The sequence below is a fragment of the Eubalaena glacialis genome, chromosome 11 (genome assembly GCF_028564815.1).
Source record: "Eubalaena glacialis isolate mEubGla1 chromosome 11, mEubGla1.1.hap2.+ XY, whole genome shotgun sequence".
In the NCBI taxonomy this organism is placed as follows: domain Eukaryota; kingdom Metazoa; phylum Chordata; class Mammalia; order Artiodactyla; family Balaenidae; genus Eubalaena; species Eubalaena glacialis.
Genome location: NC_083726.1, coordinates 76106141 through 76130704, shown reverse-complemented (window position 1 = coordinate 76130704; position 24564 = coordinate 76106141). Strand labels below are relative to the sequence as shown.

General features: G+C 33.7%; 1 protein-coding gene across 1 annotated transcript in view; it reads right to left on the bottom strand.

Annotated features, from left to right (window-relative positions):
• Positions 1–2365: 2365 nt before the first annotated feature.
• Positions 2366–24564, bottom strand: part of CPNE8 (copine 8) — a 302153-nt gene continuing 279954 nt past the window's right edge. Inside the window, exons 17-20 of the mRNA XM_061204630.1 lie at positions 15681–15783; positions 14085–14142; positions 9363–9436; positions 2366–2554 (exon numbers count right to left, since the gene is read on the bottom strand). Coding sequence (XP_061060613.1) covers positions 2366–2554; positions 9363–9436; positions 14085–14142; positions 15681–15783 — 424 coding nt within the window. The remainder of the gene's footprint in view (positions 2555–9362; positions 9437–14084; positions 14143–15680; positions 15784–24564) is intronic.

The window sequence follows — 24564 nt, the reverse complement described above, 5'->3', positions numbered from 1 at the left end:
GTAGTTTCACAATGGTAATGAGCTCTACTCTAGTTACATAGTCTTGGATAAATCACCTAACCCCTTCAGTCTTGGTTTTTTCATTTATGCAACAAAGAGACAAGTCTAGGTATTTTCTAATCTTATGTATAGAACTAACATCACATACATTTCTTATGATTATTCTCAGCCATACAAAGGATAAGGTTTGTAACTGGGACTGTTTCTTAACCATTTGCCCCCACTAGGTTTGGGCACACTATTATTTAAATAAAGAAGTGTACATCTTTCATTTTTTTCTGATCAATTCAAATAAAAATAACATGTTTGACAAGAAGGAAAGAATATTGATCTTATTTATTTTCGTTCTTTAGAACTGATGAATGAAGGCAAATAATACAATTGTAGGCTAATACACTATACTGACATAAATATTTAAGACAAGTAAAGGAAATCATCAGATTCCATGTCATTTATACATAAAGTTTACAGAGCAAATAGTTAACCTTTAAAAGATTTTAATATATACTCCAAAATGGACAATTTAGGAATACATAATTATATAACATCGATTTTGTTAGATATGTGAATGTATATATTTTTGTTTTCCGTAAAATAGTTTCATGCTTATAAAAGTCACCCTAAGTCAACGTGGGACAAAGAGAACAACATACAGTAGAAATAAACCAAGTAGTAAATAGGATATAAGTAAGGAAAATATTATAAAGCAGTTACATTGTTGACACAAAAGAAAAAAATAAATTCACTTTTCTATTACTTAAAGGTAATTCACAATCATTTCCAGGAATTCTGTGAGAATTTAAGGCCATTTTTTCTAAAGATATGTTTTAATTTAGACACATCTGTCATTCTTGTCATAAAACTGCAATTCTTATAAAAACTGTACATGCAAAAACTCTTTACAATTAATTGTGGATAGGCAGATCAGTCAGTATATAGGAGTGGGTTATTTCACAAATGTGTTGTGCACTAAGTCACATGGTTGTGTATATTTAACTGGGAATTTTGCAAAAAACGTCCAGCCTGTGCACCCTGCGTGGCAACTTGGAAAGGAATTCAAATCAAGAGAGCCAGTATCCTTTTGACTTAAAATATCTAGACAAGGTACAATGAAATAGAAAGTTTAAAACATCTGCTACATGGTTCACAATCAAATATTCTGGATTTTAGTCTTTCTACATAGTATTGTAATATAAAGATGCTACTTCTTTTTTTTTAACTAATAGCTACTTTATTTATTTATTTATTTTATTTATTTTTGGCTGTGTTGGGTCTTCGTTTCGTGCGAGGGCTTTCTCTAGTCGTGGCAAGCGGGGGCCACTCTTCATCGCGGTGTGGGGGCCACTCTTCATCGCGGTGCGCGGGCCTTTCACTATCGCGGCCCCTCCCGTTGCGGGGCACAGGCTCCAGACGCGCAGGCTCAGCAGCTGTGGCTCACGGGCCCAGTTGCTCCGCGGCATGTGGGATCTTCCCAGACCAGGGCTCGAACCCGTGTCCCCTGCATTAGCAGGCAGATTCTCAACCACTCCGCCACCAGGGAAGCCCAAAGATGCTACTTTTTACACAAAGTATTTTCTGTGCATTTACAGTTCACGATGTTTGACTTTTTTATTATTTCTACTTAGCATTACAAAACATAAACAAATTGCAGTCTAAATTTAGAACTCAAACTTCATGAAAAATGCATGTTCTTTCAGAATACACATCTGCTAAGTGTAAACTCCCATACTTGGCAAATGGCACAGAGGAACTGATTACTAAGCAGATGCAGCTTCATAAGACAATTCACTTACTGAGAAATATGAAAGTATCTTTACCTTCCCTTGCTTGCAATTGCATTTGTCCAGACAGTCATTCAAAGAGATATTGCTCTTGTGATAATAGCTATTGCAATTTAGAAGACAAAGGATTCAATATTCAAAACTTGTATTCTTAAGAACAGTTATAAAAGTATTAGAATTTAAAAAGTAGTAACATGTAAACATTGATATAGAGAGACTGCTTTCCTATATACATAGCAGTCAAGGACAATATTTGAGTTAAAAATACAGGTTGTGCTTTTTCCCAACAGTACATTGGAAATTAGCTGTTTCTGTCCAAAAAACATTTAAAGATTCAGAGAAGACATCCATATTTTGCTTCAAGCATTTAAACAATTTTTCTGTTGCTCATGCAACAACCGTATTTACAGTTTTGGTTTAGGAAGATAATAAATTTTGGATCCAAGAAAGCATACAAACCAATACTGCTGAAACCAAACTGAGAAAAGTATCTCATTCCCTGGTTCCTTATAGAGCACCAGGAGAAAAGCATAGACTCAGCAGTTCTAACTGAAATATAGTTACATTAGCATTTCGGAGCACAGTCATATTTGAGTATGTAACACATGTGTAGGTGGGGTGTACGGGGGAGGTGCAGGTGATGGCTTGATCCCTCTGGTCCTCATGTAGGAGAGAAACTGCTCTGGGATCTCCGCTAGGACATCTTTAGCTAATCTAGCCATGCTGAGTATGTGGTTTCCGCTTCTGTCAATATAATCCCTGAATGGCACAAACTAAATCAGAGGTGAAAGAAAGTTATTTAACAGACCTTAGCATGCTATTTAAATAAATTAAAAAAATAGAAACAAAAACCAACGTATGTAAACATTTGGTTGTAGGAGAATCAGAGAAGCCTGGAATAATGGTGAAATGCATGATAATAACTATGCATTTTAAAGATATTTGATTTATTACAAATAGCTCTAACAGTGACCACAACTTTCTAATATATACTTTATCTAAAAAGGGATGTAATCCTTATCTATGTTTTTCCCGGCAATAACTCTTGTCTCCGGGTCCTGATACACCCACCATGTTGCTACATGTATTCTGCAGTTTTGAGTTCGACACCTAATTGGATGGAGCATTATCCTCTTCAGGGCTCAGTTTCTTGTCAAATGGAATTAATGCGTGCTTAATTCAGCTTTCAATGTAGAAGTATTACTCAAATCAGGGTTAAAAATAATAACTATTGTTAAAGAGTCCTAAACACATGTAAAGTGTTTTTAATTATATTACTAGACCATCAAATCACATGGACAATGAATATAAAATTTACACAGTTCACATTAGTAGGTACCTGAAATATTCAGTACATTGAATCCTGCCCCAAATGTTTGTTTTTTATATCTGTTATTTGGAAAGGCAAAAAATAAACAACCAAAAACCCTCAGCGTAAGATTTTGGTATACTTCTTATTGAAATATCATCAAATATCAATATTCTTATTTTTACATTACATAAAAATTATTCTTCTATCTTTATATAAACAATCATGTGAGAATCCTTATCACTGAATACTCTGGCAATAGATTGCCTGATTCCATTCTCATTTATAATGGTTACTTAATAAACACTGTGCTGTTTGAGGGCATTAGTTCAATTTCCTCTTACAGACATCATGATTCTTGAAAGCAACTGGGAATGATTGTAACTGTTAATGTTGTGATAGTTTGGGGACACAGTAATTTTAGGTCTTGGGGAAAAGGCACAGTGAAGACATTTCAGGAGGTTGAACAATTTTCAAATATAATATTTTAAAGTTTATATTAAATCATTTTTTCCTCCAGAGAAACAGTGTTCACACTCTCATCTCATACTGTAACGTAACTTTTAAATTTATTTTGAAAAATTTACTTTTGATTTAAGCAGTTACTCAAGATGTGCTTTCAGAAAATTAACTTTTATTAGGAAGCAGACTTTAAACCACTCAGGTTGCGATAAAGCAGGTTAAAATGTTAAGAAATCAAATAGCAAATGTAATACCATTTATGCAGTGAAAGCAGTCTCTTTTAAGGAAGAGCAGAAAAGTACTCCTTTCTTTTTAAAATAAGGCACCCTGTAGACAGAAGAATACCCATATGACCATAATTTTACCCTGTCTTGATACCAGGTGGAAAACAGCACAACTTTTAGAAAAATGTGTTGAAAGGTGACAAATCTTTCTCTTACCTTAAAGGTAGCTAAGTAAGGGTAAGAAAAAACTAACAGAGTGAATATAATCTTCAGCTGAGAAGAGAAATAGGAGGGATATGAACATTTGTGAAGTCATATTATCTGACTTGGACAAGACCTGACAAAGAGGTGCAAACAAAGTTAGGTTTATTTTTCTCTCTGAAACTATAATTAGAAAGGTGAGAAAATAAGAATCAACATAGTGAAGGATTAATAAGAAAAAGATCTCTAATTTCAGCTATAGCTTATTTCATTCTTATTTTAAAAGGCATAGTATTTTAAAAAAATTTAGTAATGATATGGTTAGTATATACATAATTACTTTTTAAAATTTTAATTATTTTTTAACATCTTTATTGGAGTATAATTGCTTTACAATGGTGTGTTAGTTTCTGCTTTATAACAAAGTGAATCAGCTATACATATACATAATTATCTTTTAAACTATTTGTTAGGAGATCAGTTTTTGAAGAATCTATAGCTAATACCTACATTTCAGGGAAATGGCGACACTCTAGCAGATAGTTGATACTTCTCTAGGGAAGGGGGATATTATACCTGCTGTGTTTTTCCTTTACCTCAACTTTGCTCTTATATTTACTTTTATTTTGGTCTTTTCTCTTAGACCATGGTAATTAAATTCAATTATGTTTTTACTCCCTATTCTCACAAACTCTGGAATTAGACTTCCCAGGTTCAGACGCTGGTTCTGCTGCTTATTAGCTGTGTGGTCTTGGACAAGTTACTACTCTGACTCAGTTTCCTCTTCTATAAAATGAGGATAATAATAATAATGCCTATTTCATTAGGTTGTTGTATTAAATAAGTCAACACATAAGTGCATAAAATAGTGTTCAACTCATAATATGTATAGTATGATAGTTATTATTATTATTCTTCATTAATTTATAAATTTATATATACAATATAAATATGAAACTTTTCTTTCTAGTTTTTTGTTTATATTCATATCAAACTTTAAATATTTTTATCAATTTTTTAATCTCTTTCAAACTTAGGTACCAGTATTATAATCTAAAACTGTAATTCCTGACCTCTTTGTTATTTTAAAACACCTGTTTTTTCACCTTTCCAGCAAATGCTATAGGATGTGCTAAATTTTTTATTGAAGTAAATATAAATTCATTTTTAAGAATGTTATGATACTCTGGAATGTTAAAACTAAGATTCATCATCACTGTTCTTATAATACATACAGTTCTACTCATCTTTAAAACATGTTCATAAACAATGGGTAAGAAAGAAATCTTAGTTTTCAGCCAAGGAAGGAAGTATATATCTCATTTAACTTACATTTGCTAAATGCAGGCACAGATTCTGATACGTCCCTTGAGTATTAAGGGACCTTGCCCCTGGGTTAAGAGTAACTGTTATAGCAAGTGATATTATCAACAGGAGCATCTCTTATCCCACATGTGTGTTGGGAGCAGAGAAAAAGATGTTGAGAATCTTCTACTCACTAACCTAAATTATCTAATCCTTTTCCAAAGGAATATTCATCTCTTCAGTAAAGTCATGAGGTACTTCCCTAAGTGAGAGATGAAAATGACAAGTGACTCTGTTTCCTTTACCTCTTATTAATGTTAAATCTTACACTTTTGAGGACAAAAATATATTCTCTTTCTTTTTGGACTCTTGCTGATATCCTTCTATAGTAACAATTTTCCACTCAACTTCTCAGACCCCTCTGTTTATTGTCCCTTTTAATCACTCATTTCTGATCACTGCACCTGGGGACCTCCTGTTCAAAATAACACTCACACATTTGTGAATGTATGTTGATCACTGACTATTACCACAAATTAACTTGGACCCTTAAACTGTTCAGGTTAGAGGAACAAATCAATTTTTACTTTGCACTAATTTATCCCATTCATATGAAGAATACAAATAAATGCATTCTGTTCAGTTGAAATATACCATTTCCTTGACACGCTACGTCTTTCTTTTAGCATCTATCCTGTACAAGGAAAATGTTCTATGTGGTTGCTCTAACAGCTAGCTTTGCCTATTTGTGAAAAAAGTTTGAATCAGTTTGGGCAAATGAGCTTTTAGTTGTGGTTCTGCTCAATTTTATTTGATTGTTCCTACTTTGCAGAGCTCCATTAGTGATTTTCAAGTCTAAACCTTGAAGGTAATTATTCTCCTTTTAATGAAAGATATGATTTAAATATAATCTTTAAGGGAATGATAGGCTGGATAGCAGCTGAATGCAGCCAGGAGAAATGATATTGCATTATATACAATAGCCAATCCACAGCACAAGCAAGCAAACAAACAAATGGAAAGCCTTTACATATATTGATTTAAGAAAATAATTCATTTAAGTTTTAGAATAACAATGATAGAATCTCTTCCTGCATACTGTTTATATTATAGTCATATGAGAGTGAATCTTGAGGCAATGAACATAATCACACATAAGACTGACTACATTGTCATATGTCAAGGTACGGCTACTATGAAACAGTGACATATAAATGCCTTCCCACTGGACTATGCCAACATACTAACTAATAATAATAACTGAAACTGATATTAATGCATTTATTGAGCAACTGGTAGGTGAGAGGCCTTCTGCTAAATGATTTAGTACAATATCTCATTCAGTTTCTTACAAAGCGAAAAGGTAAGAGAGCCTAAATAGACCCTATTTTCTGATATTATTTTAGCCAGCAGTGTTTATAGCATTGATTATGATGGCTTAGATATTTCCTGGTGGTAGGAAGATTGACAATATTATTCTTGGTGTGCCCTTGCAACCCCAATATTATAAATATTCAAGAATATTTCTATTCTTAAAAATAACTCATTTAAAAAATGTTTTAGTGAATGGTAGGACCAGGAAACCTGTAATGGTGGATTGTTTTAAAATTTTATTCAAGGTGAGAGAAAAAATGCTAATTCTTCTTGAACACAATGTGATATATAAATGTTTACCCTGGGAACTATTTAGGAACTTTTCCATGAAATTAGAAAAGGGTGCATCAAATATCCTTAACTAAATATAGACATGTAAGTCAAGGTGTCACTGTCATTCAGGAGGCTACTAGTTCTCTGGGAAGATTTTAGTTTCCTGTTAGTACCTGTGAGATCTCATGACTCTTTCAGTTCAACTTTACATGGTAGAATCCCTTGAGTGTTTAGCTATATCCTCAGGTGTCTTCAAAATCTTTGGTGATCTCAGTGTCACTTTATGGTGATAGACTAGTCTCAAGATTCTGACTTTCAATGAGAGGAAATATATAATTATATATATATATGTGTGTGTGTGTGTGTGTGTGTGTGTGTGTGTTTATGTATCTTATACTGATAAGTAACAAAGTATTTTCATGTCTGTTACTTCCTCTGAGACTCACAACATCATGGAAAGAGCAAAGATAAAAGAATGGAGAGTCTGGAGGTAATGAAAGAAAGGCTCAAGGGAGATTTACTGACTTGTTCAAGATCATAGATCTGAGTCCTATCTCACTATTCTGTCCAATGTAGCATATCCAATTAGAGATGAAATACTTTCATGATCAAGGGAATTTTTGTTTTATAAATAAAATAACCAACAACTGTTGGTTGTCGCTAACATAACATATTAATCCTCTTAAAGTAAATCTTAATGATGTGAGCAATCTTAACTACCTTCTAAGGGAGAGAGTAATACCAGTTTCCCTTAAGCATCATTTAAATGATACTATGAGATATGAAGCTGTCTCTTTTAACTTGGTAAAAATGCAGTACAACAGCAACATAATACATTTTAAAGGACTTAAAATTCATACTTCCATGCAGTAATTTGATTTTTTGGTTACTGTGAACTAGACATTATGGAGAGATTTTTAGAAAAAGTGCAATTACTTGGACTTATAATTATGCTAATCAGCGTAAGGTGAATAATCGTGTGTCTAATTATAAAAAACAAAACATCGTGGGATTCTTAAATAGATGACCACATCACCACGTTCCCTTTCTCAGCTGCTTTTAAACGAATTATTCATGTGTGTGTGCTTTTTACGTTACCAAGAACATTAGGTTAAAATGTTAACATTTTAATGTTAATATTTAAACATTAGGTTTAAATAATATTTAATTACCTTCTTAAAAAACTGTTATACAGATGTTTCTATTTTAAAACTTAATTTTGCTGACTGATGAAGAAGAATGTTTTTTTATCTTTGTCAAGATTAATCTTTATAATATATTTACAGATTATTTTATATTATTCTCCCTCTCTAATTTTTAAAATTATTTTTGTTGTATTTTACTGAGTTCTATTTCAGTAATGTATTATATATATATTATCTGATAAAATCTTTAAACAATGCCAGAACACTGAAATTTAGAAAGCTTATCCAAGTTATCACAGTGGACAATCCAGGATTTGAACCAAATTCTCTTGCATTCCAAATTAGATTATCTTAATGACTGTATTATGGGTGAATATATAGGTTATTATTTAGGAGATAATATTGAATTCCATTGTTTGCTCCTTTAAGTGCTCAAATTGTACTGAGAACTTTCCTTTCCTATTTAGTCTTCCTTTCACAGTCTTTTTTTGCTTCTGACATCCTAAAAGATATGAAGACTCTAAAGTATGCAGAAATTTAGTTGATTTAACTCCTTTGTTTCAATTATAAATATTAACTGCATTTTTTTCTTTCTATTCACTCCCAGAATAGTAGGCTTTAGTTAAGTATTTTTCTTGATTCTAATAGAATTATGAATCATATATATGTCTATATATCTGTATAGAGAGATATATAATCTATTATTATGTTATATTTTATTGTAGTATTATACATATTATTATATGTTACCAAGTATTATATTAATATTATTATTTTTATATTTTATATAATTTTTATATTTATATATAATTATAAGATCTATTTTTCCATTTTTCTAACCATAACCTATGTGGAAATAGAAAAAAATCTACATTTTTGGTTTGTTTCTACTAAGTTTACTTACACTGAATATGCATCACCTGTCTTAAAATATATTTAATCTTTATTGAGGGCTAAGTAATAAATAGATAAGCATCATTAAAAGCCTGTTATGTTTCTAGCTTTTAATTTTAGTAAAGATCTCAATGATATTTTCTGGTAATAATAAAGTAGGAAAAGACACTTGTTAACAATTCTACTTCATATATGGTGAACATGAAGTATGGGGGAAAGTAATTTGGTGCTTATTCTAGGCCATTACTTAACATGCATTTTATAGAGAATCAACTGCCTCAATTAAACAGAACCTGAGACTCTTGATTTCAATTTAAACTCTTCATTTACAAATCAGAGATGACATGGGCTCTTCACAATGAACAAAATAAATAATTTTCATTAAATTTCTTACCTGAACAATGTCCCTTTCAGCATATTTTCCTCTGGAGGAAACTCTTACATCATCTCCATCCAATTCAACCATTGCTTGAAAATAAAATAGGATCATTTATTCAGTGCATTTTAGCTAAATACTATAACAAATGTAGGCAATAATGAAATCAATATGTATGAAGTAACAATATGTCCTATGTTAAAGGTGGAAAGCTTGTTGATCCTTTCATCTCCTCGGTGATTTCTTCCACAAAACTTAACTGAGTGCAAATTTTACAAGTGGAGAAAGCAAGCTAAGACCTCATATGACACTTTGAAAGATGAGGAGAGCCTATGCAGTGTAGAAGTCTTTAGGTACATCTCCCCATTCTATAGATCCTTAACTCTGGATTACATGCTTACATGACTGATTCGGCAAGTGATGCTAATTCATTCAATTTTAATTTTTTCTTTCTAATTTAAGAAACTAGGCACTAATCATTATAGAACTTCCAATAACAATTTGAACTTTATTCTCTTTGAAACTACACAAAGCTATATAATCATATTGTCTGTAATCTTTTTATGAATAGATTTAAAAACAAAAAGGCATTTGCTCTGCTCTTATAGTGATTGGATAAAGCAAGAAATTTCTGAAGTATGATTTTTTTGTTGATTAAAAATAATTTCAACATTACGTAGATCAACTGGTATTTGGGAATGCTGTGATATAACGGGACAGCTGGTATACAATAATGTTACGCTGCAATTAAGAACATTTTCCAGAGTTTAATGTTTCAGTGAGAATTCTCTAAATAACTAATTACATGAGGAATGCTAATTTGTACTTAAAGTATATTCTCCTACTAATAATCCATTTTGTATGCACATGATATTCACCAGACTCTGGAGAGCCACTTGCAATTATGTTTGCTTTGTCATCTTCTAAAAAATATTAGAATACAATCCTCACCTTTTCACTATTTTCTTCAGTGCTTGGATAATGTATTTGGGTTAAAGACATTTTACTTTTTTTCCCTATTTTATTTTTTTTGATTGAGGTATAATTGACAAATAACATTATATTATTTTTAGCTATATAACATAATGATTCGCTACTTGTATATATTGTGAAATGATCACCACAATGAGTCTAGTTGACCATACATAATTACAAATTTTTTTCTTCTGATGAGAACTTTTAAGATCTATTCTCTTAGCAACCTTCATATATGCAATACAGTATTAACTATACTAACCACACTGTACATTACATTCGTGTGACATACTTATTTTAAAACTGGAAGTTTGTACCTTTTGACTTCCTTCACCCATTTCACCCACCTCCAATGCTGGCAAGCCTCTGGCAACCACCAATCTGTTTTCTATATCTATAAGCTTGTTTTTTTTTTAAAACAGGTTTTAAGTTTTACTTTTCTACACATGTTCAGGAATCAATGTCTGGGCTGAAACATTGCCAGTACACATAATTGTTAGTGAGCCATCATCCAATAATATCCTTAGATATATAATATATGTCATAATTTAGTAACATGTAAATTACCAATAATAAGGTAATTAACTTATTCAAAATACAAAAGAACTATTTTTTTCTCTCCTACTTATTAGGGATTTAAATAGGAAAATTCATTATACTCAAATATTTTCAATAGTTAATTCCTTTTTTTGGTCTAAGTTTGTTTTCAAAATTTTCATATTACTTTGAGACATAAATGTACATTGATAGTGACATGCCAGCAATTGGAGAATCTTCTCCTCTATTATTTAATTTGCTAATAACTCCTAACAATTACCCTATACTCACTCTAAAATGGGAAACAAAAATTAGATGATAATCTGGGCCTCACTTTCCACAACCCTCTACAATCTCCATTGGCCTTTGTAAGTGTTTTATTTCAATTAAAGAAAATGACAGTTATTCAGGCAATAGTGTATTAGAATGAGATCCTATAAAATATCTCCCACTTTTCAGTATGTCTTTTGAGTTAAAAGGCTATGGGTAGCAGAATTGGAGGCTACACTTTTGAGAGCAAGAAGAAAAGGAATGGCATGTAGGTGGTGGAAGGGAAATGTTCACCCTTCAGTTTTTCAGATCATCTAGTCCTCAAGGAGCCTGAAATTGTAAGCACAGGTTCCCCATCAGTACCCGTCTCTGGAAAAAAGATATATAAGATACAGACCTGTATTTCTTTCTAGCCTTGGGAGACAAAATCATGTTAGAATCCCTTATAGTTCTCTCCCTTTCCTAACTTGTATCAAAGCAGTTAACCAGTTGCTACTTTAATTTGACTTTTTGCCTTTTAAGGATAAAGAAATCCTGCTTTGAGAGATTATACAGAAAGTTTTAAATTGTTCTCATTGAAATAAAGAAACAAGACATTTAAATACTCATGAATCTAGTAGTTTATTTATATTTCCTCTACCTTCAAAGAATGAATGACAAAATGCTGCATTTCTTGCCTATGCAAACCTCCTGGTTATGTTATGTGTAGATGTTGGATTTATGTGGTTAACTGATAAAATATGCAAGTTTTATTTCAGTCTTTATGTCAATTTATGTGTACTATTTAAACTTACTTATCATAGATTTGGAAGTGCCTAGAAAAAGGCTCTTCTGATAGGATAGCAGCAACTTGAATATAAGTCAGAAATTTTCTTCTAGCAGGGTGAAAGCAGAAATCAGGTGTTTCAGGACCCTAATTCCCTGTTCACAGGTTTGCCAGAGGAAAGTTTCACTTTAATTGCCAGGAGGGAATTCTATGGGAAGGCAACTTCCCTCTTTGTCTATAATCTTTGCTCACTTTTCCTCATGAAAAGAGGAGGGATTCACAAGATAACTAAGATTGAGAGATAGAACGATCTTGAATCTCTCTCTTTTGGAGCAGCCTATCCTCAAGTTGAAGACAATTTCTCCCTGTGGCATGCTTAATAGGCAAGGATCTGCCCCTGTACAGAGAAGGCCTGGAGTTAAAGGTGAGGTCATTTAATCTTTGGGGAAAAAAGTAGCAAGAAGTCTGATTCTGTGCACAGGGCAACCCAAATTCTCCAATTCTACACTACTATTAATAAAACATATTCTGATCTCTGAGTGACTCCTGCATGTTTTTTTTTTTTTTAGTTAATTCAAGAAGTCAGAGAGGGAAATGATGAATTTTCATACCTCAAAACCCTGATAAATAATTCACTGGGAACAAAAAAATTGAAGAAAATAAATAGGTGTGGCAGTTGTAAGAAATTAGTATCCAAATAGCTGTGCCTGCTGCTTTGAATAGAAATATATGACCAGAAATATACATAGGAAGGGTCAGTAGCTCTCTATTTACACATTATGTGTGGGAGCTCTTGGGGAACAAGTGACAGGGCTTACACCTAACAACGGCCTTCCATAGGAGTCTGGGAGACCTGGAATATACCCAACGAGAAGTGCACACTTGAGAGGCAAACGCAAATTAGTAACTGAAGAAAAAATCATGAGTTATTTTAACCTAGCAATCAGTGAAGTTTGTGAACCACAGTCTATCACTGCTCAATGCAGAAGATCAAGTACACAAAGTGTTAACAAGAAAGATGTGTCTTAGTTTTCCTGACTCCAGAGTGGTATCTCAGATTCATGCCTGATGGACAATGTAAACAGATGTAAATATTCAGAGACAGAGAAAATATTAGCAGGAGCTAAAATGACTTCTGCTGGAAGATTATAATGATGCAAAGTGTGACCAGCCAAGCATGGAATCAAAGGAAAGAATTTCCAGGATCAGCAATATAACTGCTTGTGTTGTTTTACCTGAGACTGAGAGATCTATACTATCCTTATGGAGGAGGCACTGGTGATTAAACAAGAATCATCCCAGTGATGATCATACAATAATTAGCCACCTATGTGCCTAAATTAACCTGTAGCATACCAAAAGTTGCTCCAAATATTCTAAAATTATTCTCATTTCTAAAGTTCCAAGCTAAATACTGTCATCATTAATGTAAAAACACCTGAACCAGGTGAATGTTATGTGGTTATGCAGTTGATGTCTAGCATAGAGTTCTCTTAAAGTAATTCATCAGGTGATGAGAAATAGACTATCCTTAGAGAAGTTTACCCAGATCACTAGTCACACAAACACCCGTCACACTGACATTTGAAGATGGCTTGAGCCCAAACAGAAAACTACCCAGTAAGTGAATTTAGCATAATTATATAAAGTCTCATTAAATTTCAGATGGTCAATTCCATTTTCATTTTACTTTACTCTTTCATATGACAGAACTTAAATATTTATAAAAATAATGTCTATCAACTAGCCAAGGTCTGAAAATCCATTATTATGCTTGTGTTAATATTTCTATTTTACAACCTAGTGGTTTATTAATTTAGTGCTCATCCTTAAAAGTTTTTAGGGAATCCAGAGTGTATTTTGCCTTGGGAACAAAAACTCAATTTATCACTTGGTCTTAAGAAATATTTTGAGGTACAAACCATCTCTAATAAAACAGAAAGCTACATGTTGAATTAACCTATACTAGAGAGATAATGTCCTACTCAGAAGACATCCTTTTAATTTGCTCACCTTAATAGACTCCATCATGTAATATCTATATTTATGTCTATATGTACATGGACACTGTATACAAATCCATACGCACACTCACATCCTTATATGCAAAAAAAGAGTGATAGAAACCTAAGTGCATAATGAGTCAGATTAAATAAATTCCCAAGGAATATTATTGAAATTTTATTACTCACCATCAAATTCTGCTGGCCCAACACCTACTATAATTATTGACATTGGAAGTTTTGAAGCCTTCAAAGAGAACACACAGTTAGTTCACAATTAAGAAACTGAATTGAGAAAACAACTAAGAATTAAGAAGAAAAAAATATCCTGAGTTTTGACATTTTCCACAGATGTTCTTTAAAATAGTTTTGAACATATTTAAAATTAACACAGAATAATATACTTGATTCCACTCTTATCCTTTCTGAACTCTGTACATATGCTAATTCAGTGGGATGTTCTTCAGGAATGACCAGTCTTGGATAATATTTTTTTAAAAAAAGTACTGAGCATCTGCTTTCACTTGCTTTTCTCAGACAAAATATTCCTAAGCTGATTCTGGGTACCTTTGGTCTCTTTTTCCATGTTCTCTCTCCATTCAAAAATCTTTCAGTTGCTAAAAGGGAAAAAAAAGGTACCATATTTGTGAAAAAGTAGTACTCTATTTCATTTATAGCTATGGTTAGGAAAAGCAATTTTCATAGTAAATGGGTGAATACAAATGATAATTATAGAAAGTTATTATTAGTATGATAAAATAATTTTATGGTAAGAATATAAGATCCACCAGCAGATAGGTGGAACAGTATAGCAACCACATCTTCAGCTGTGAAGGTCACTGAATTATGAATAACTGTTCCTCAGTGCATGTCCTGGTAGTTTAAACCTAAATTACTAAGTCCATATTTTAAAGAGCATGCTAATGCCACTGATCAGAACATAAAGGAAATCAAGACAAATCCAACCCAGTGTGTCTAGTCAAAACCAAATAAACAAATAAGTAAATGTACAAGATTCTACCTCTCTTCCTTTTTGTGTTTGGTTTTGCTAAGTGTATGTCTATAAACATTTGATTTTTTCCCACATGTAACTATTTTTTTCTCACACAAACAGCTAATTATATTTTCCCTATGCTATTAATAATTATGAAGTATGATAAACAATTTTTTCACACAGCCCATTTTTACTAATGTCTATTTTGTGTCAAACATTGCTAAACCTGAGTATAGAAAGGTAAGTAAAAACAGATATAATTTTAGAGGTTGCAGTCTAGTAAATACAGATATTATAAATTATAGTCTAATAAAGAAGACAATGAATCATAAATATAACACATAATTAGGAATAATAAGAAAAATGGATTTTGAATCAATGCTAGTCCTTATTCAGTTCTATAAATATAGAAATTAGCACAGTTCTCCTGTAACTATTACTGTAAATGTAAATGTTAAAGAAATATTCTGTACAAATTGTACAAACTGTATACAAGCACATCAAACTAATCAAGATAAACACAGTCATGCACATGAAGGTGATGCTATTATTTATTTTTATTTTAATTTTTTGGAAATAATTTTGTTACAACCCAATTATTCACACCTCTTAGTTTGGTCCTTATGGATGAATGCTACAAATGTGTGTGAGTTTTCTGGATAATGCAATTGGCTGCAAAGGCATGGGCATTTTGTTTCACTCTTAAGTCAACTAAGTAGACTCTAGTTAGTCAACCTAAGTAGCACCATGCATTCAGTTAGCCAGCCCAAGACTGAATGACTCTTACTTACATTAACTATGGACTCCTTAGTTTGAGCCATATCTGAGATAACACCGTCTGTCACAATCAGTAGCACAAAATACTGGGAGCCATCCTTTACAGAAGAAGCATATCTGAAAGGCAAAGAAAAGGTAAAGAATACCACAAAATAAAACATTTCCTCTCGACATGATAGTTGCTAAATATAATTTGGAAGAGCCAACAAACATTTTAATCTCAAGAAAATATTTAAACATATCTTAGGAGCCTATATATGAAAACTCTCAAATATGCATTTTTTTCTGAAATAGCACACTAGAATAACAGCAACATTACTGCATGCTGGCACAAAGAAATGCCTGGCTGCCTTAGAAATTCATTCACTAATAAAAGGTGAGCTGGATGGTATGTTAACACAGAGGAATGGCTACAGCTTTTGGAAATAGACATCCTGGCTAAGCAACATATTATGTGTATATCTTCAGTATAACATTACATAAGCTATCTGAACTTTATTTTCTCATCTGTAAAATCAAGATAATGCAACTTTGTATTGTTAATAAAGAAATTTCACATATGGTAGTAAATATTTATACAGTTATATAACTGGTAGATTTTATATATGGTAAATTATATAAGTGATTATGATTTTTGTTTTGGAACTAGATAGCAGTGATGATTGCCTAACATTGTGAATATGCTGAATGTCACTGAACTGTAAACTTTAAAATGGTTGGTTTTATGTCATGTGAATTTCACCTTAATAAAAAAATGCAACAGAAGAAACACTTTTTGACATAGCTATAGTTCCAATTCTTAATACGTGTTAAATTGGTGAAAGATGGGAAGGAGAATTATAGCAAACAAAGACAAAAATTAGGTATGTAATAAGAACATATTCTAACACTTGTTTTTTGTATTCCAGTGCAGAATTCTCACCATATAATACTCAGCCATTTAGAGGAGAATTTTATGACTATATTTTATCTTTTTTTTCCCATTGTGTTCTACCATTATGGGTATCTAGATTATATTCTCAATAGAATAACTTTTATGATTTTTAGTACATAACTAGTATGCCGGTCATATCTAGTAATGAGCAAGCACTGTGATGCTTGTAGGAGATAAATAGTTAACAAGAAGACTTTGGTCTACTTTCATAAAAAATCATCAAGTAAATCACAGAAAAATTGGTTTCAAGAAACTTCTATTGATTACCAATGAAAATCTTTCAGTACCTGATGGACTCTAAATAATAAATTTTGAATAGTTTGGGGAAAAACCAATAGCATAATATGACAGGGAAAAACTTATATCTTGTAAAGCAGAATTTATAACTATATGAACAAGAAAATATTTACAACTTTGCCATAGACAAGAGAAACTAATAATTGTTCATGATGTTAATAAAATGACTGGTAATTTTATAGATTGATGAAGAGAATACAGCAAGTGATATGTTCATACACTGAGGAACCAGTTAAAAATAGCATTGAACTTGTTCTACAACATATAGTCAAAAATGCTCTCACCATGTTGAACAATTGATCTTCGACACTAAGGAATTTGTATTAATTTGATGGTAACACAGCAATGAAAAAATCCAAAACAGGTATGAACCTACTCTCCTATTTTATGCTTAAATTTTTTTTCTTAAGAAAAGAAGTAGGATAATCTCCCTCAGGAATTCACTTTTTAATTTTTAAATACCCATTATTTTTAAAAAGCATTTTTTACTGACTATGCTTCAAAAACGTAAGGATTATATTTCATGTGATTAACAGGAGGTTATAAATAGTGAGAAAAACTTCTATGAGTACAACTCTATGGTTTTTATGTTTTTCATACCAAATGATGTGTTGAAAATGGTGAGAAGATGGAAAATTGAGCATTATGCAATCTTATGAATATCACTTCAAGTGGCTTAACTGATCGTTTTTCGGGGGGAGGTGTTTACTTTTTTTTAATTAATTTTTATTGGAGTAGAGTTGATTTACAATGCTGTGTTAGTTTCTGCTGTACAGCAAAGTGAATCAATTATACATATACATATATCCATTCTTTTTTAGATTCTTTTCCCATGTAGGCCATTACACAGTATTGTGTCGAGTTCCCTGTGCTATACAGTAGGTTCTTTTTATTTTTTTTTAATTAATTAATTTTTATTTTTGGCTGCCTTTGGTCTCTGTTGCTGCGCTTGGGCTTTTCTCTAGTTGTGGCGAGCGGGGGCTACTCTTCATTGTGGTGCGCGGGCTTCTCATTGGGTGGCTTCTCTTGTTGCACAGCACAGGCTCTAGGCGTGCGGGCTTCAGTAGTTGTGGCACTCAGGCTCAGTAGTTGTGGCTCGCGGGCTCTAGAGTGCAGGCTCAGTAGTTGTGGCACATGGGCTTAGCTGCTCCACGGCATGTGGGATCTTCCTGGACCAGGGATCGAACCTGTGTCCCCTGCACTGACAGGTGGATTCTTAACCACTGTGCCACCAGGGAAGTCCCTACAGTAGCTTCTTATTAGTTATATATTTCATATATAGAAGTGTGTATGTGTCAATCCCAATCTCACAATTTTATCTCTCCCTCACCTTTCACCCTTGGTAACCATAAGTTTATTTTCTACATCTGTGACTGTATTTCTGTTTTGTAAATAAGTCCATTTGTACTATGTTTTTTTAGATGCAACATATAAGAAATATCATATGATATTTGTCTTTCTCTGCCTGACTTACTTCACTCAGAATGACAATCTCTAGGTCCATCCATGTTGCTGCCAATGGCATTATTTCATTCTTTTTTATGGCTGAGTAATATTCCATTGTATATATGTGCCACGTCTTCTTTCTCCATTCTTCCATCAACGGACATTTAGGTTGCTTCCACGTCCTGGTTATTGTAAATAGTGCTGCAATATACATTGGGTTGCATGTATCTTTTTGAATTATGGTTTTCTTGGGATATATGCCCAGGAGTGGGATTGCTGGATCATATGGTAACTCTATTTTTTTGTTTTTTAAGGAATCTCTATAGTGTTCTCCATAGTGGCTGTACCAATTTACATTCTCATCAACAATGTAGGAGGGTTCCCTTTTCTCCACACCTTCTCCAGCATTTATTGTTTGTAGATTTTTTCGATGACGGCCATTCTGAATGGTGTCAGGTGATACCTCATTGCAGTCTGATTTGCATTTCTCTAATAATTAGTGATGTTGAGCATCTTTTCATGTGCTTTTTGGTCATCTGTATGTCTTCTGTACAGAAATGTCTTTTTAGATCTTGTGCCCATTTTTTGATTGGGTTGTTTGTTTTTTTGATTGGGTTGTTTGTTTTCTTGATATTGAGGTGCATGAGCTGTTTATATATTTTGGAGATTAATCCCTGGATGGTCGCTTCATCTGCAAATGTTGTGCTGGCCAAAAAGTTCATTTGGGTTTTTCCATAAGATATTTTCTCCCTATCTGTGGGTTGTCTTTTCATTTTGGTTATGGTTTCCTTTGCTGTGCAAAAGCTTTTAAGTTTAATTAGGTCCCATTTGTTTATTTTTGTTTTTCTTTTCATTACTCTAGGAGGTGGGTCAAAAAAGATCTTGCTGCGATTTATTTCAAAGTGTGTTCTACATATGTTATCCTCTAAGAATTATAGTATCTAGTCTTACATTTAGGTCTTTAATCCATCTTGAGTTTCTTTTTCTGTATAGTGTTTGAGAATATTCTAATTTCATTGGTTTACATGTAGCTGTCCAGTTTTCCCAGCACCACTTACTGAAGAAACTGTCTTTCTCCATTGTATATTCTTGTCTCCTTTGTCACAGATTAGGTGAACATAGGTACGTGGGTTTATCTCTGGACTTTCTATCCTGTTCCATTGATCTATATTTCTGTTTTGTGGCAGAACCACACTGTTTTGATTACTGTAGCTTTGTAGTATAGTCTGAAGTCAGGGAGCCTGATTCTTCCAGCTCCGTTTTTCTTTCTCAAGATCGCTTTGGCTATTTGGGGTCTTTTGTGTTTCCATACAAATTGTAAAATTTTTGGTTCTAATTCTGTGAAAAATGCTATTGGTAATTTGGTAGGGATTGCAATGAATCTGTAGACTGCCTTGGGTAGTATAGTCTTGTTGACAATATTGATTCTTCCCATCCAAGAACATGGTATATCTCTCCATCTGTTTGTGTGATCTTTGATTTCTTTCATCAGTATCTTATAGTTTTCTGAGTACAGGTCTTTTACCTCCTTAGGTAGGTTTATTCCCAAGTGTTTTATTCTTTTTGATGCGATGATAAATGGGAGTGTTTCCTTAATTTCTCTTTCTAATCATTCATTGTTAGTGTATAGGAATGCAAGAGATTTCTGTGTATTAATTTTGTATCCTGTAACTTTACCAAACTCATTGATAAGCTCTAGTAGTGTTCTGGTAGCATCTTTAGGATTTTCTATGTATAGTATCATGTCAGCTGCAAACAGTGACGGTTTTACTTCTTCTTCTCCAATTTGGATTTCTTTTATTTATTTTTCTTCTCTGGTTGCCTTGGCTAGGACCTCCTAAACTAAGTTGAATAAAAGTGGCAAGATGGACATCCTTATCTTGTTCCTTATCTTAGAGGAAATGTTTTCAGTTTTTTACCATTGAGAATAATGTTTGCTGTGGGTTTGTCATATATGGACTTAATTATCTTGAGTTAGGTTCCCTCTATGCCCACTTTCTGGATTGTTTTCATCATAAATAGGAGTTAAATTTTGTTGAAAGCTTTTTCTGCATCTACTGAGATGATCATATGAATTTTATTCTTCAGTTTGTTAATGTGGTGTATCACATTATTTGTGTTTATTGCAGAATCTTTGCATCTCTGGATAAATCCCACCTGATCATAGTGCATGACTCTTTTACTGTGTTGTTCGATTTGGCTTGCTAGTATTTTGTTGAGGATTTTTGTGTCTATGTTCATCAGTGATATTTGGGCCTGTAATTTTCTTTTTTGTAATACCTTTGGTTTTGTATCAGGTTGATGGTGGCCGTGTATAATGAGCTTGTGAGTGTTCCTTCCTTTGCAATTTTTTAGAATAGTTTCAGAAGGATAGGTGTTAACTCTTTTCTACATGTGTGACAGAATTCGCCTGTGAAGCCATCTGGTCCTAGACTTTTGTTTGTTGGAAGTTTTTAAAGCACAATTTCAATTTCAATATTTGTGATTGGTGTGTTTATATTTTCTATTTCTTCCAGGTTCAGTCTTAGAAGGTTGTACCTTTCTAAGAATTTGTCCATTTCTCCTAGGTTGTCCATTTTATTGGCATAGAGTTGCTTGTAGCAGTTTCTTATGATCCTTTGTATTTCTGTGGTGTCCATTGCAACTTCTCCTTTTTCATTTCTAATTTTATTGATTTGAGTCCTCTCCCTTTTTCTTGATGCGTATGGCTAAAGTTTTATCAATTTTGTTTATCTTCTCAGAGAACCAGCTTTTAGTTTCATTTATCTTTGCTATTGTTTTCTCCATCTCTACTTATTTCTGTTCTTTATAATTTCTTTTCTTCTACTAACTTTAGGTTTTGTTCGTTCCTGTTTCTCTAGTTGCTTTATGTGTAAGGATAGGTTGTTAATTTGAGATTTTTCTTGTTTCCTGAGGTAAGATTGTATTGCTATAAACTTCCAAGAACTGCTTTTGCCACGTCCCATACATTTTGTATCATCATGTTTTCATCGTCAATTTTCCCTAGGTATTTTATGATTTCCTCTTTGATTTCTTCAGTGATCCATTGGTTGTTTAGTAACATATTGTTTAGCCTCCATGTGTTTGTGTTTTTTTACCTTTTTTCCCTGTAGTTGATTTCTACTCTCATAGCGTTGTGGTCAGAAAAATGCTTTATGATTCTGATTTTTTAAATTTGCCAAGGCTTGATTTGTGGCCCAAGATGTGATCTTTCTTGGAGAATGTTCCATGTGCACTTGAGAAGAAAGTATATTCTGCTGCTTTTGGATGGAATGTCATATAGATATCAATTAAGTCTATCTGGTCTAATGTGTCATTTAAGGCTTAGGTTTCCTTATTAATTTTCTGTGTGGATAATCTGTCCATTGGTGTAAGTGGGGTGTTAAAGTCCCCCACTATTATTGTGTTACTGTTGATTTCTCCATTTATGGATGTTAGCATTTGCCCTATATATTGAGGTGCTCCTATGTTGGATGCATATATATTTACAATTGCTATATCTTCTTCTTGGATTGATCCCTTGATCATTATGTAGTGTCCTTCCTTGTCTCTTGTAACAGTATTTTAAAGTCTATTTTGTCTGATATGAGTATTGCTACTCCAGCTTTGATTTCCATTTTCATGGAAAATCTTTTTCCATCCTCTCACTTTCAGTCTTTATGTGTCCCTAGGTCTGAAGTGGGTCTCTTGTAGACAGCATAATATGGGTCTTGTTTGTATATCTATTCATCCAATCTATGTCTTTTGGTTAGAGCATTTAATCCATTTACATTTAAGGTATTTATTGATATGTATGTTCCTATTGCCATTTTCTTACTTGTTTCGGATTTGTTTTTGTAGGTCTTTTTTCTTCCCTTCCTCTTTTGTTCTCTTCTCTTGTGGTTTTATGACCATCTTTAGTGTTGTGTTTGGGATGCTTTTTCTTTTTTGTGTGTGTATCTCTTGTAGTTTTTTGGTTTACTGTTCCCATGAAGTCTGGATATAGCAATCTGTATAGGTATAAGGTTGTTTTAAGATGCTGGTGTCTTTCCCACATAGAGAAGTTCATTTAGCATTTGTTGTAAAGCTGGTTTGGTGGTTCTGAATTCTCTTAGCTTTTGCTTGTCTGTAAAGCTTTTGATTTCTTCATCAAATCTAAATGAGAGACTTTTTGTGTAGATCATTCTTGGTTGTAGGTTTTTCCTTTTCATCACTTGAAGTATATTGTGCCACTCCTTTCTGGCCTGCAGAATTTCTGCTGAAAAATCTGTTGATAACCTCATGGGGATTCCCTTGTATGTTATTTGTTGCTTTTCCCTTGTTGTTTTTAATATTTTTTCTTCGTCTTTAATTTTTGTTAGTTTGACTAATATGTGTCTCAGCATGTTCTTCCTTGGGTTCATCCTCTATGGGACTCTCTATGCTTCCTGGACTTGAGTGAGTGTTTCTCATGTTAGGGAATTTTTTGGCCATAATATCTTCAAATATTTTCTCAGGCCCTTTCTCTTTCTTTTCTCCATCTGGAACCCCTATAATGTGAATGTTGGCATGTTTAATATTGTCCCAGAGGTGTCTGAGACTGTCCTCATTTCATTCTTTTTTTCTTTAAAAATATTTTTTTTAGATTGAAGTATATTTGATTTACAATTTGTGCCAATCTCTGCTGTACAGCAAAGTGACTCAGTTATACACATATATACATTCTTTTTTTATATTCTTTTCCATTATGGTTTATCACAGGATATTGAATATAGTTGCCTGTGCTATACATTAGGACCTTGTTGTTTATACGTTCTTTTTTCTTTATTCTGTTCTGTGGCAGTGATTTCCATCACTCTGTCTTCCAGCTCACTTATTCGTTGTTCTCCTACATTTATTCTTATATTGATTCCTTCTAGTGTATTTCAGTTATTGTATTGTTCATCTCTGTTTGTCCTTTAAATCGCACTGCTTCTTAAACATTTCTTGCATTATCTTGATCTGTGCCTCCATTCTTTTTCTGAGATCTTGGATCATCTTTACTATCATTACTATTAATTCTTTTTCAGGTAGATTGCCTATCTCCTCTTCATTTAGTTGTTCTTGTGGGTTTCTATCTTTTTCTTTCATTTGCACCAATTTCTCTGTCATCTCATTTCATCTAGCTTACTGTGTTTGTGGTCTCCTTTCCACAGGCTGCAGGATAATAGTTCCTCTTGCTTCTGGTGTCTGCCCCCTGGTGGGTGAGGTTGGTCCAGGGCCTTTTGCAGGCTTCTTGGTGGGATGGACTGGTGCCTGCCCTCTGGTGGGTGGAGCTGGGGCATGTCAAAGGGTGTGTTTTGAGGTGGCTGTGAGATCAGTACAACTTTAGGTAGCCTGTCTTCTGTTGGATGAGGCTGGGTTCCTATCTTGTTGGTTGTTTGGCCTGAGGCTTTCCAGCACTGGAGCTTGCAGGTTGTTGGGAGGGGTTGTGTCTTGGTGCTGAAATGTTGGCCTCTGGGAGAGCTCACTCTGATCAATATTCCCTGGGGCTTCTGCTACCAGTGTCCTTGCCCTCCTAGTGAGCTATAGTCAATGCTTTGCACCCCGGGATACCCTCCAAGACCCCTAAGTAGGTGTAGCCCAGGTTCCTATGGAGGTACTTTGTGCTGGGTCCCAGTGCATGTGAGACCTTTGTACACCCTCAAGATTGGAGTCTCTGTTTCCCCCATCCCTGTAGAGCTCTTGCACTCAAGCCCCACTGGCCTTCAAGGCTGAATGTTCTGGGGGTTCTTCCTCTCGATTCAAGACCGTCAGACTGTCTTGGGAGGGTTATTTTTATGTGGGAACATCCCTGTGTAGCCTGTGTGGGTTTAATATTTTTTGGTGCAAGCATTGTTTTTAGTATAGACGACTGCCACCTTTTCCCTCAGTGTATGCTGGCCATTATCCCCTTGATAGGAGATGTGACTGATGTTGTGGTGACCAGAGCCTGCACTGGATATTGAGTGGGGCCTCCCCTTTGCTCTGTGGTTGTCACTGCCCTGTTAGAGGTGGGGTTTGCTCCATAGTTGTTGGAGTAGAGGCCCCAAGATCTGTTTCTTAGCTGTGTTTCTGATCTGCAGTGTGAGCTAGGCAGGATTGGATCACTCCCACTGGGAGGAAAGCCAATGAGTATTCCTCCTCTGGAGTTATTCACCTGTGGGTGTGCTCTGTCGTGTCACTTTTCACCCATTGTGCAAGTTCTCAGATTACACTGTTGTTGGCACTGCTTTCGGCCTTAC